The following is a 12,667-nucleotide window of genomic DNA, read 5'->3' as shown; positions in this document are numbered from 1 at the left end:
TCATGTCCAACTTTTCAAGACCTCATTTGGGTTATTTTTTGTGTGTGAAGATACTGGAGTAGTTTGCCATTTCTTTCTCCAGCTCATTTTACAGATGAGGAAACTGAGGCAAACAGGGTAAAGTGACTCGCCCAGGGTCACACAGCTATTAAGTGTCTGAGACCACATTTGAACTCAGGAAATGAGTTTTCCTGATTCCAGGCCGGGCCACCTAGCTGCCCTAACATGTAAATCAAAGAGGACAAAAATAATCAGACTGTTTCTCGGTTATTATCTTTGTTATTTACCAAATCAATCCCCATGTGTAAATCACATGTGTATCTGTATTTTTTATATTTCTGCGCTGTACAGAATTTTCTGTAGGTGCTAAGAAGGCAGGGGAGGTCACTAAGAAGATTCCATCTGAGTTGCTGGTGGTCCTTCATTCTCGAAGAGGACCATGCTATGGGGAGGATGTCATGACTTGCAGTGAAGTGCATTTAAGAGAGGGAGGGCTGTTCAAAGTCACCAGCCTCACTCTCTCAGAGCTATCCGGGTCCAGTGGCAATATACACATCAGGACGACTGGAGATGGCCCTGGACGCTTTGAGACAATCAGGGTTAAGTAAGTGTTAAGGGTCTGAGGCCGGATTTGAACTCGGGCCCTCCTGGTTTCCAGGGCCAGAGTTGTACTGACTGTGCCACCTAGCAGCCGTCTTCCATCAGAGTATACGGGAAGAGAAGGATGCAACCCACAATCTACTGGTCCTTGAGGGAGCAGAGTGCACAAAGACCAGTGACTGCCTTTTCTCCCGCCTCCTCACAGAGTGCATGCTCTCTTATAGAGCAGCGAGTGATGAACAAGGCGGCAGACATGAGCTGCTCATACAACTTCTATATTCAAAATAGGCATCGCTTAATCAAGGAAATACCCGGTACTGGCACATCAACAGTAGCAGCCCCTACTTCACTTGCCTTCCAGACACACCCTGTGTTGTGTTCTTCATGACTATCTTTCTGTAGCCTCCCTCCAAAGGGCTACTCCATAAGTTGCAGTGAAGGGGCAGATAGGTGGGGCAGTGGTTAAGCACCGGCCCTGGATTCAGGAGGACCGGAGTTCAAATCTAGCCTCAGACACTTGACACTTGCTAGCTGTGTTACCCTGGGCAAGTCACTTAACCTTCATTGCCTGGCCAGCCCCACCCCCCCAAAGTTGCAGTGAAGACAAATACTGCACACCCCTCAAATTTCAGGGCAACATAAGACTCGGAGATTTTGAGAGATTATTTTTTGGACTGTTCCATCTGAAGATGGATCCTCAGTTCCTGAATCAAAAACTAAAAAGACCAAAGCCTTGAACAGGAAGTCCTAACACTGAGCCAACTGCATGCTCTTCTCAAAGGGGCTAGCTTCTGGGTGTGCCTCACCCCTGCCTAGGCTGCAGGCTGGCTTGTGACTACTGAGCTGGGGCCTAGTCCCTTCGGACCTAGACTTCTAGCCAGAACCACAGTTAGTTCTAGACTGGTATGACTAAAGAATCCCATTAAGCAGCTGCAATATTAGAATTTCCACTATTTTAAATAATAATGATATTTAAAATATGGTGATGGTTCCTCTTCAATGGAAATATAAAATGAAAATTTGTAAAAAAAATAAATTTCTTTGTTAACATATCAGCCAAAGATTAAGAAAAATGTAGTCTTTGATTTGTTCATTATAAATATAGTGAATAAAAAGAAAAAAATTTAAAAAATAAAAAATTGACTGAATATCCTGCCTAAAGGTAAGCAAACACTGATGGTATGACTCAAATGTCATTTACAGTATTTTAGCAGCACGGACCAAACTGTCTTCTCTTTAAATCTTCATACACATGCTGGTAGGTACAGAGAGTTTTATCTATCTCTGTAGTTTGCATGCTCACATTGTCATATAAGCAACCAAGTAAAATTGGATGAACTGAGCCATTATCTAAAATCAGTAATACTTTAAGCTCAGTATTGATGTTCTGCAATAATTTAAGAGTTGGCCTAAAGAGCAATTTGGAACTATGCCCAAAGGGCTATAAAACTGTGTATACCCTTTGACCCAGCAATATCACTACTAGGTCTGTATACCAAAGAGATAAGAAAGGGAAAAGGACCAACATGTGCAAAAATATTTATAGCTGCTCTTTTTGTGGTGGCAAAGAATTGGAAATTAAGGGGATTCCCATCCATTGGGGAATAGGTGAACAAGTGATATTTGAATGTAACAGAATGCTACTGTGCTTTAAGAAATGATGAGCAGACAGATTTCAGAAAAACCTGGAAAGACTTACATGAATTGATGCTGAGTGAGATGAGCAGAACAAGGAGAACACTGTACACAGTAACATTGTGTGATAATCAACTATGATAGACTTGGCTCTTCTCAGCAATACAATGATCCAAGGCAATTCCAAAAGGCTGATGATGGAAAATGCTCTCCACATCCAGAAAAAGAACTATGGAATCTGAATGCAGATTGGAGCATGCTATTCTCACTTTTCTTGGGTTTTTTGTTTGTTTCTTCTTTCTTGTGGTTTTTCCCTTTTGTTCTCATTCTTCTCTCATAGCATGACTAATGTGGAAATATGTTTAACAGGATTGTACTGTATATCAGACTGCTTGCTGTCTTGGGGAAGGGGGAGGGAGGGAGAAAAATTTGGAACTCGAAATCTTATGAATGTTGAAAACTATCTTTCCATGTAATTGGAAAAAAAATAAAATACTATTTTAAAAAATAGTTGGCCTAAAATAACATAAAAGTCAGTTTTCAAAAAAAGCTTTAGTCAGCCAGGGTTTCTTATCACCACAGAACTCGAAATGACTAATGGTCGTAGCCTTTCAAAGCAGGTTTCAATTACAATGATTCTTGGCCTCAGTGATTCATTGAGTGTTAACAAAAAGATCCACACTAAAATACTGTATTTGTTTTAGGCTCCAATCTATCAGAAACAATGTTTAAAATATTATCATGGCAGCTAGGTGGTACTAAAAAAAAAAAGCCTAAAAAGCTGAGCTCCAATTCAGCCTGACATGTATCTGAGTGACTCTGGGCCCTGTAAATTCTACCTCACTCACCTTCCTCATCTGCAAAATAAGGATAACAGTCGCATCTACCTCCCAATGAGTAAATCAATCACCATTACTAGACACTGTGCTAAGGACACAAATTAAAAATCTAAGGCAGTTCCTACTCTCAAGGAGCTCACCAACGAACGGGAGAGAAAACATGTAAATAGCTTTGTGCAAACAAGAGACAGGAGAAACTGGAGATAATCCACAGAGGGCAGGTACTGGTGTCCCAGGACTGTGGTGAGGATAAAGGAGACTCTCTTCCTCCAGATAACTTTAGTTAACATCTATAAGAATCATGAACACAGAAAAGAGAACAATGGATGAATATTCCATCCCACTCCTCCCGGACCATTTCTTTGAGAAGCAAATGGTGCTCTTCCCAGAGAGCTGGATTGAAAAACTTAAAGATGGTGGATATGAGAAAGGGAGATCCCTAGAGCAGATCCTAGTATCGTGGGTGCTTCAGGCCAGGAAAGGCTATGATCTTATCTAAATGAGAGTTAAGTGTCCTATTAAGTCATGTCCCTAAAAAACCTTTTTGTCTTTTACCTGTCTTTTTGGAAATTTTACAAAGAACTTCACAGGGCAAAAAAATTCAGTTTGATGACAAATGAGGTTTTCAATAAGTTTCCATAATACTCTGCCCTGGTAAAAGTGGGCTTTTGTTTTCACCTTTGGATACCAGTTTGAGAAGATCACTAATAATCTGGAGCACACCCAGAGAAAAGTTATAATCCTTATTTGGATTTGTTAAAGATACGGCAATGGAACTAAGAAAGTTTGGCCTGGAGAAGACTTGAGGGAACATGATAGCTGTGTTTAAGTAACTGAAGGGCTGTCATGTGGAAGAAATTAGCCTTGTTCCTTTTGTCAGAGTGTAGAAGCAGGAAGTTGTAAAGAAGGTGATTTTGGTTTGAAGGGAGAAAAAACTTCCTAGCAATTAGAGCTGTATAAAAGTGTAATGCATCACCTGGGGAAGTAGTGGATTCCCTTCACTGAAGGTTTTCATCAGATCAGATACACTGTGGAAATGATTCTTTTTCAAAATTGATTCATGATTCATGATTTCATTTTCAAAATGTTGGCCATGGATGGCTGCTAAGGGTCCTTTTCAACTTAAAGATTCTGTGAAAAAGACTTGAGCCATGAAGGAAAAGAAAGACTCACAGAGAATAAGGTAGTGAGCTTAGGTAAGAAAAGGTAAAACAAATCAGAAAGATAAGAGAACAGGGTAAGGAAATTGGGTGTGGCAATTCTAAAGAGACTTCCTAGGTATTAATGAAATCACCCATGAGTAGTTGAGAGGGAGAAGAGGACTGGGCTCAGACTTCTGGTAAATCTGGACATCCAGAGCAGTATACAGTGTGTAGCTGGCATTGAGTGTACACTATTTGTATTCCTGTTACAGCCAGGTGAAGGCTACCTCTCAGTGCAAGCTGAGTGATCCTGCACTCAACGTAACCCCTGAAGCTGAGATGCAACAAAGTATGAATCCATTGTCTGCTGCTTGTGCTAATTTTGGCCTGACAACAGCAAGAAAACCTAGGTGCTCCACCAGCCAGCACCACACCATCCATACGTGAAACCATTGGTTACAGCCAATGGAGAAGTTTTGAATCCTGTGAATAAATTCGCTTACCATGGCAGTATACTTTTCTGGGATGAACACATTGCTAATGAGGTTGATACACGCATTGCCAGAGCTAGCTCAGTGTTTTCAAGGCTCTGAAGGAAAAGCGTGGGAGAGAAGAGGTATTAGACTGACTACCAAACTGAAGGTCTACAGAGCCACTGTGCTGACTTCCTTGTCGTATGCCTGGGAAGGCTGGACAATATGCCAGCACATGCCAGGAAAATGAATCGCTTCCATTTGAATTGTCTTAGGAAGATTCTAAAGATCACCTGGTAGAATAAAGTACCAGACACTAAGGTCCTTTTTTGAACTAAACTGCCAAGCATTCAAACTCTACAACAGAGAGTGCAACTACAATGGGTTGAGCATGTTTGAATGCAAAATGTAGGTTTGCCTTAAAGATTTTTTGCGCTAAACTCATACAAGGCAAGCAGTCACATGGTGGTCAGAAGAAGGCCACTCTCAAGATCTCTCTTAAAAACTTTGGAATGGACTACATAACATGGGAGATGCTGACATAGGACCACCCAGTATGGTATGCCCTCTTCAGAGAAGCTGCTGTGTTCTAAGAGCAAAGCAGAATTAAAGTAGCTCAAAAGAAAAGGGAGTAGCGTAAATTTAGAGAATCTACTCCCAAATGTTCACATGAAGTATTTGTGTCCAACCTGTGGTAGAGCCTTCTGAGCTCACGTTGGTCTGATCAGCCACAGTCGGACACAGTGTAACTTGACTCTAACATAGTGATAACATTTAGGTCTTCTTCAAGAATGATGGACAATCAGCACCACCATTTTTATTCCTGTTACAGCCATGTGACTCCTGTATCTCAGTGCAAGTTGATCTCCCCCCACCTCTGGAAACAGGGCTAAAGGATCTCAAGGAATTCCCCTTCACATTCCAGATCATCAGCTGATGAAATGCAGAAGAGAATTCTGGTAAGTCAGGAGACTGAAGAATGGAAGAATGTCATACAGAGTTAGAAGGAAAGAAAGACCACTAACCAGTTGAAGCTAAAAAACCAATTTGATGCTTTTCTTTAAAGAGACTGAATTGGGCTGCACTAAGAAGGAAGTAGCTTCTTGTCCTCTAAGGAATGATTGAGTAGATCCACTAGTGATCTCAAGTGAGATATCATCCAGCAAAGTTCAGAGTATTTAGTGGTGGTTGGCTTCTCCCTAATCAGCAATACTAGGGAACTTTCTGCCAAGAGGACAAGAACAAAGAGGCCTGTTTTATTCCCAAGGCATGTATCCAAGATGTGAGAGAAAACCAGAAAGATACTGTCCAAATAGATGACTGCTACCAGTTCCTGGTGATTCATGTAGGCCTGGGGGGTATTAGCAAAAGGAACCTAGAAAGGACTGCCAAAGTTTACAAAAGCTTGGGCAAGAAACTGAAGACATAGGGGCACAGATGGTGTTTTTATCCCTCCTGCCCCACAAAAAGGCAAGGGATGAAGAAGATAAAAGCACAACTGGAAAGTGAATGGCTGGTTAATTGGAGGATATCTGAGAATGGGATTTGGATTTCTGGACCATAGCTGAAACACAGAAATGACAGCTTCCTAGTCAGGGATGGAGTATACCTGCCAAGGGCTTGTAAGAATATATTTGGGGGGGGGGCAGCTAGGTGGCGCAGTGGATAAAGCACTGGCCTTGGATTCAGGAGGACCTGAGTTCAAATCCAGCCTCAGACACTTGACACTTAACTAGCTGTGTGACCCTGGGCAAGTCACTTAACTCTCATTGCCCTCAAAAAAAAACAAAACACACACACACACAAAAAAGAATATATTTGCCCACTGTATTACAAATATAATCTGAAGGACTTTAAACTTAATTGGAAGGAGAAAGGAGAAAACTCCCTACATTATCTCTGCCAAGCTAAATACTATAGAGAAAAGCTATAAGATAAAAAGAATAGGGGGCAGCTAGGTGGCGCAGTGGATAAAGCACTGGCCCTGGATTCAGGAGTACCTGAGTTCAAATCCGGCCTCTGACACTTGACACTTACTAGCTGTGTGACCCTGGGCAAGTCACTTAACCCCCATTGCTCTGCAAAACCAACCAAACAAAAAAAAATAGAATAGAATAGCTGGAAAGATTCAAGTTCACAGGAGACTCAAATTAGGGGGAAAAGTCAATGGTCAAACAAAAGACCTCATAGGTCTATACACAAACGTACAAACTACAGGTAACAAGCAAGATAAACTAGAAGCCCTAATTCAAGGAGATAAATTTGACTTTAGAGGTATCAGTGAGAGTTGGTAGAATGAGACTGATGATGAATTTGTCACTAGAAGGGATACCTTATTCAAAAGGATTAGGGGCAGCTACATAGCCCAGTGGATAGAGTGCCAGGCCTAGAGTTAGGAAGACCCAAATTAAAATCCAGCCTCAGACATGTACTAGCTGGGTGACTCTGTTTGCCTCACTTTCCTCATTTGTAAAATGGGGATAACAGCACCTAACTCCCAAGGCATCAAAGTATAGTGTTTAGGCACAGAAAACCTTGGATTCAAATCCCACCTCAGACACTTAACTGGCTGTGTTACCCTGGGCAAGTCACTTAGATTGCTCTGGGTCTCAATTTCCTCATCTGTCCAATGAAGGGCAGCCACTGAAGGCCTCTAAGGTCTAGCTCTAACGCTGTGATGACAGATTCATATGAAGAACACCAGGAACAAGGAAGGAGAAGGATGAAGAGCATTTGGCTGAAGATCCCCCAAGGCATAATGAGAGTGCCACTGAGATACACATTCTAAAAGAGAGAGACAAGGAGGCTGGAAAGCAGACCACCAGGCTGCCCTTAAGGTGCGCTATTGCAAGAGGCTCCTTCTCCACCCAAAGCAGAGAAAACAGCTCATGCTGTCTACACTGGCCTTAATGAAAATTTCATCCCTAGGATCAGGGACTAGATGTGTAATATAGAACACTCACAATGAGGAACTCCTACCAAAGCAAATTCATACCTTGTCTGCAACTTTAATGCTTCCTAGAGAACAAGGAAAGGTTAGGTGACTTACTCGAGTTCATACATAAGGGTCAATGGGGTGGGGGTGGGGAATATGAACCCCCATCTTCCTGGATCTTAAACCAGCTATCTACTCTACCACACTGCTTCTGACATGCTATGTCTGGTATGCACCCTAGATTATGGCTTAGCAATTCTGAAAGAGCTCAGATGAAGGAAAAGCTGGATCCCACAAACTAAAATTTTATGGGAAGTCAGTCCAGGAGAGATGTAAAGCTCTCAAGAATGAAATGCTGAACATTAACTGTCTGAAGAGACAGATGCACAAGGAATGCAAAAACCACTGCAACTTTTAAAAGACACATACTGTAATAGCAAAACTAAGAGGTGTAAAGGGCTTCACAAATCTTTTTTTGTTTTTGTGGGGCAATGAGGGTTAAGTGACTTGCCCAGGGTCACACAGCTAGTAAGTGTCAAGTGTCTGAGGCCACATTTGAACTCAGGTCGTCCTGAATCCTGGGCCAGTGCTTTATCTATTGCCCCACCTAGCTGCCCCCGCTTCACAAATCTTAAGGGGCTATATAAATGATAGAAGAGAAAATTACATAAAAAATGATGACTATGAAGAATTCAGGGAAGCATGAGAAGACCCTGAGAAACTGATGCAGAGTAAACTAACGGAGAGCAGGAAAACAACAGAGATAATTACTACAATGTAAATAGAAAGAACAAAATCAAAACAAAACCAATACCCTCAATGGGATATAATTATAATGACCAAGCTTGCTCCCAGAGAAAAGGAGAAAATCTTTCTTGTTTATTCTTTGGAACAAGGTCGTATTTTGAAATAAAGATGTTAAAAGAAAATTGATTTTAAAAAATGAAAAAATATACTTCACTCCTCTCTCTGTACAGCATTGGGAGACTATTGGAGTGGAATATTGCATATACTGTCAGTCTCAGCTGGTGTGTTATATAGTTTTGCTGAACTACCTTTTTTCTAAATTTTATTTTTTATTATGAACTTAATGAACATCAAAAAATATGAACATTTCCATATATAAAAAATGAGGCTTGTCTATGTAACCGTGACTACTGCTTTTTCTTTCTTTTTTAATAAATCTTTACTTCTCTAGGTAGAAGGGAGAGGATTATATTTGGAAACGAAAGTGGTTATTTTTTAAAAAGCTATCTGGTTTTTCTTTTAATGGTAAAGAGAAAGGTTCAGAGGAAAAAAGGACAAGTACCAGGATGAATGAAGAAAAGAAAAAACATTTCTCAAGTACTTACTATGTATCCAGGCACTCTGCTAAGAGCTGGAAATACAAATAAAAGCCAAGTCAGGCCTTGCCCTCAAAAAGCTTACATTTTAACAGATACAATAGCCATATGATCATGGTGAATAGGGAAGGGAATAGACAGGCAACTGGAGAAATGGTGAACTAATTAATCTATAGGGCAATCAGTTGACATTGCTACTGAGGGGATGATGGAAGGCAAATGCCCATGAAACACCATCTGGTCAGGTAGAGATATTAACCTAGTTGAATCTGCATGCACCAGTCAAGTCGGCTTGGCCCTAAAGGCAGACATTCCAGCTCAGGAAATTTTCTTCAGCAGGAATTTGAATCCCTTCCAAACTGGTTACAGAGTAAATGCTTAGTAAATGTCTGTTAACTGATAAATGGATAATGAATGTTAAAGCAGCACATTAGAAAATATAAAATGCTAAACAAATGTTATGTTTGCAGTAATTTAAAAAATTTCAAAACACAATTCTAAACAAACCCCCTGAAACTGATTTGCCCCCTCTCTCTGTATCAATATTGGATTCCTAAGACTTGGCCTATATGCAAACCCATTACACACCGCCCCCCCCAAATCATGTTCTATGTGCAGGAAATGTGACAACGTGCTAAGAGAACCATGCCCCAAATTATCTTGAATGTAGTGTTGCCTCTCTAGACAGACTGTAAGCTCGGTTTCATTTTTCTGTTTCCCAGTACTTAGCATAATGCCCAGCACAAGGTAGGTGCTTAATGATCAACTGACTGATACATTATCTCAGTTAATGTGGAGACGTTAGAATCACAAATGATAGAAAATATGACACAGTATAGAAGAACCTGACCAGTCACTGATGATAAGGAACAAATCCAGTCACTCAGCTAGTTTACTGCTTTATTTCTGTAGGACTAACATCTTCTAGATAATTTAACATGCTCATGCTTTCAATGAACCGTGCCTAGAGGAGAGTTAATTCAGCCTGTATCCAAAAAGAGAAATATTTATAGAAGAAAGGCTTGATTGTTGCAGGCTGCGTTGAACTAGGCAGTATTTAAAAACCTTCCAAGCCATATTTCAATGCCTCATTGTAGCGTGAAGTTACTCTGGGGTCCTGAAAACTAGAAAGTACTATGCTAAGCTAGAGAGTGTAAGCATGGACTTCGTTTGACTATCAAGGATCAGTCTGGTTAAGTTTTGAGGAGCTCAGACTGAAGGTTGATTACCAGAATCAATCTAGTAGAATCAATTCTGGAGGAATTGACTTAGGGGGAGTTGGGGTTTTTGGCCACAGCAACTTGGAAAGACGCCAATCTACCAAGTCATAAAGGCTGGCAATGTGCATACATGCAAGCCCAAGTTCAGTTCAAGGCAAATATATATCAAGCACTACTGTCAACCTAGACAATAGGGATACAAACAGAAAAAAACAAAGTAATCTCTGACTTCAAGGAGTTCTCATTCTACTTGAGGGATACAGCATGTACGCAGATAAGTATAAAGTAAGAGAAAACTATTTCAAGGAGAGCCTGTGAGCCAGGGGCAGGGGTGGTGCCTGCCTGCAAAGGCCTGCTACTAGAGCCAACAGAGGCTGGTGGATCTCTTGAGCTCCGGTTCAGATTTGCAATAGATGTTCACAGTAAGTCTAACAGTAATATGATGTGCCCCCAGGAGCAGTGGGCCCACCAGGCTGCCTGAGGGACAAACTGGCCCAGATTCAAAAAAAACAAGCAAGTTAAATGCTCCTTATAGAGCAGCAGTGGAATGTCCCATGAGTCCGAGGGAGGGAGGGAAAGGAACAGGATGGGGCAGAGAAAAGAGAATTCAAAAAAGCTTCCCATAGACTGTACCTTGAAGAAAGCTGGGAGTTTAGGAAGCAACAAGGAGGGAGGGTCCTCAAGGTCTGGAGGACCCCTTGTGCAGAGGCATGGAGGAGCTGATTTCACTGAGAGTGCTTAAAGAAATGGAGTAATGACTAGGAAGGTGGGAGGCAACTGTGAAGGGCTTTAATTACCAGGACAGAATTTTGTTTTTCATTTTTGGGTTTTCTTCGTGCCTTTTTTTGTACAATATTCACTTCTTGACATTCCCCATGAGGGAACTGAGCAGCTTGTGCAATGTTCTGCTTCCCAAATCTCCTGTCTTTCTACCACGAGGGGAGTTCTGTCTTCCCACTGCTCTGCACACAGTACTTGCCTGATAAACACTTATGGCACTGAATTCAACTGCCTGTCCTCTGAGGTCAATAGTGTCACTGTCCTTAATTTGAGCGTAGTCCCTTCAGTGCTGCTTTTATTTCTATTTCAGGGCTTCTGGGCCCTGTTTATTTCCCTCGGCATCAAGTCATACCAAGTTTCCATTATTCATTGAATTTTTAATATCCATTGTTTTTATGACACGGTGGCATTCCATTTCATTTTATTTCTGGCCCGCAGTTTGTTCAACCATTCTCCAATCCATGGGCATCCACTCTGTTTAGTTGTTTTCATGTCAGAAAGTGAATAGTCAATACAGGACCTTTCTGTCTATGACATCTAGGCAGTGACCCATTCCAGGCCTCCAGTGGTTCTTCTCTACTACTTCACTGGTGATCTCTTGGAAAACTCTTGGTGATCACCTCTATGCTAATGATTCCCAGCCCTAAGCTCTCTCTAGGCCTCTCTACAGTTTCTTATCTCCAACTAGATCTTCCCAATCACTTAGGCACTCTCCATAGCTAACCTGTTGCCAGCTCCCATTTTTTTTCTTTTTGCCAGGGCAGTTGGGATTAAGTGACTTGCCCAGGGTCACACAGCTAGTAAGTGTTAAGCTTCTGAGGCCAGGTTTGAACTCAGGTCCTCCTGAATCCAGGGCCGGTGCTCTATTCACTGTGCCACCTAGCTGCTCCGCCAGCTCCCATTTTTACCTGATTCATAACATTTCTCCCACACACCCCCTTCTCTCCTCTCAAAGTGCCACCATTCTACTGCAGGCCTTCATCACCTCATGCCTCAACCATTACAACAGTATGCTGGTTGGTCTCCTCCTCAGAAGACTTTCCCCACTCAGTGGTCAAAGTGATTTTCCTAAAGTGAAAGTCTGACCATGTTGCACAGACACAGCCCCAACCCTCAGTACATTTCAGTAGCTTCCTGTCACCTCCAAATAGAAAGTCTCTGGCATGCTATTGACATAAAATCCACAGGGGGCGCGACTTCCAGGCTCGAGTGGTCATTTTCGCTCCCTATCCCCTCGATGTGGAATGCTCTACTTCCTTATCACAGAATCAGCCTTTCTCTTCTGTTTATTTCCAATTCATTCTATGTAGAACTTGCTTGTACAGAGCTGTTGGCCTGTTATCTGCCCCAGGATGCTTTGAGCTCCTTGAGAACAGGGATTGTCTTCTCCCTTTCTTTGTAATCTTAGCACTTAACACAATGTCTGCCACAGAGTGGGCATTGAATTAACTTTTTACTGACTGCCTGACTTAAAGAATATTAATAGCTATTACAGTAAACAGGAGCTTTCTTCTTGCCATCCGAATGTATCCTGGCTATTTATTTTCATGCTCAAGTCAACAATGAGAATGAGCGTTCTTCACCTTGTTTATTATGTCATCCTTTGGGAAAGCCTATGGGCTCCTCAGAATCATATTTTTAAATATTTGAAGGAAATGCTCAATTTCTATTAGAGATGGGTGGAAATAAAGACAGTTTCT

General features: G+C 41.6%; 1 protein-coding gene across 2 annotated transcripts in view; it reads right to left on the bottom strand.

Annotated features, from left to right (window-relative positions):
• The window catches only part of SPPL3 (signal peptide peptidase like 3), a 157,815-nt gene that overhangs the window by 107,982 nt on the left and 37,166 nt on the right, over positions 1-12,667 (bottom strand). The window contains exon 1 of one of the 2 annotated variants that reach the window (XM_043977648.1): positions 4,720-4,784. The exons of the other annotated variant lie outside the window; for it this stretch is intronic. Within the exon in view, the coding sequence (XP_043833583.1) occupies positions 4,720-4,775 (56 nt within the window). The 5' untranslated portion in view covers positions 4,776-4,784. Of the gene's footprint in view, positions 1-4,719; positions 4,785-12,667 lie in introns of those variants that run through there. 2 annotated transcript variants of the gene reach the window in all.

Source organism: Dromiciops gliroides, chromosome 1 (assembly GCF_019393635.1).
Source record: "Dromiciops gliroides isolate mDroGli1 chromosome 1, mDroGli1.pri, whole genome shotgun sequence".
In the NCBI taxonomy this organism is placed as follows: domain Eukaryota; kingdom Metazoa; phylum Chordata; class Mammalia; order Microbiotheria; family Microbiotheriidae; genus Dromiciops; species Dromiciops gliroides.
This window is presented reverse-complemented; position numbering and strand designations above follow the sequence as displayed.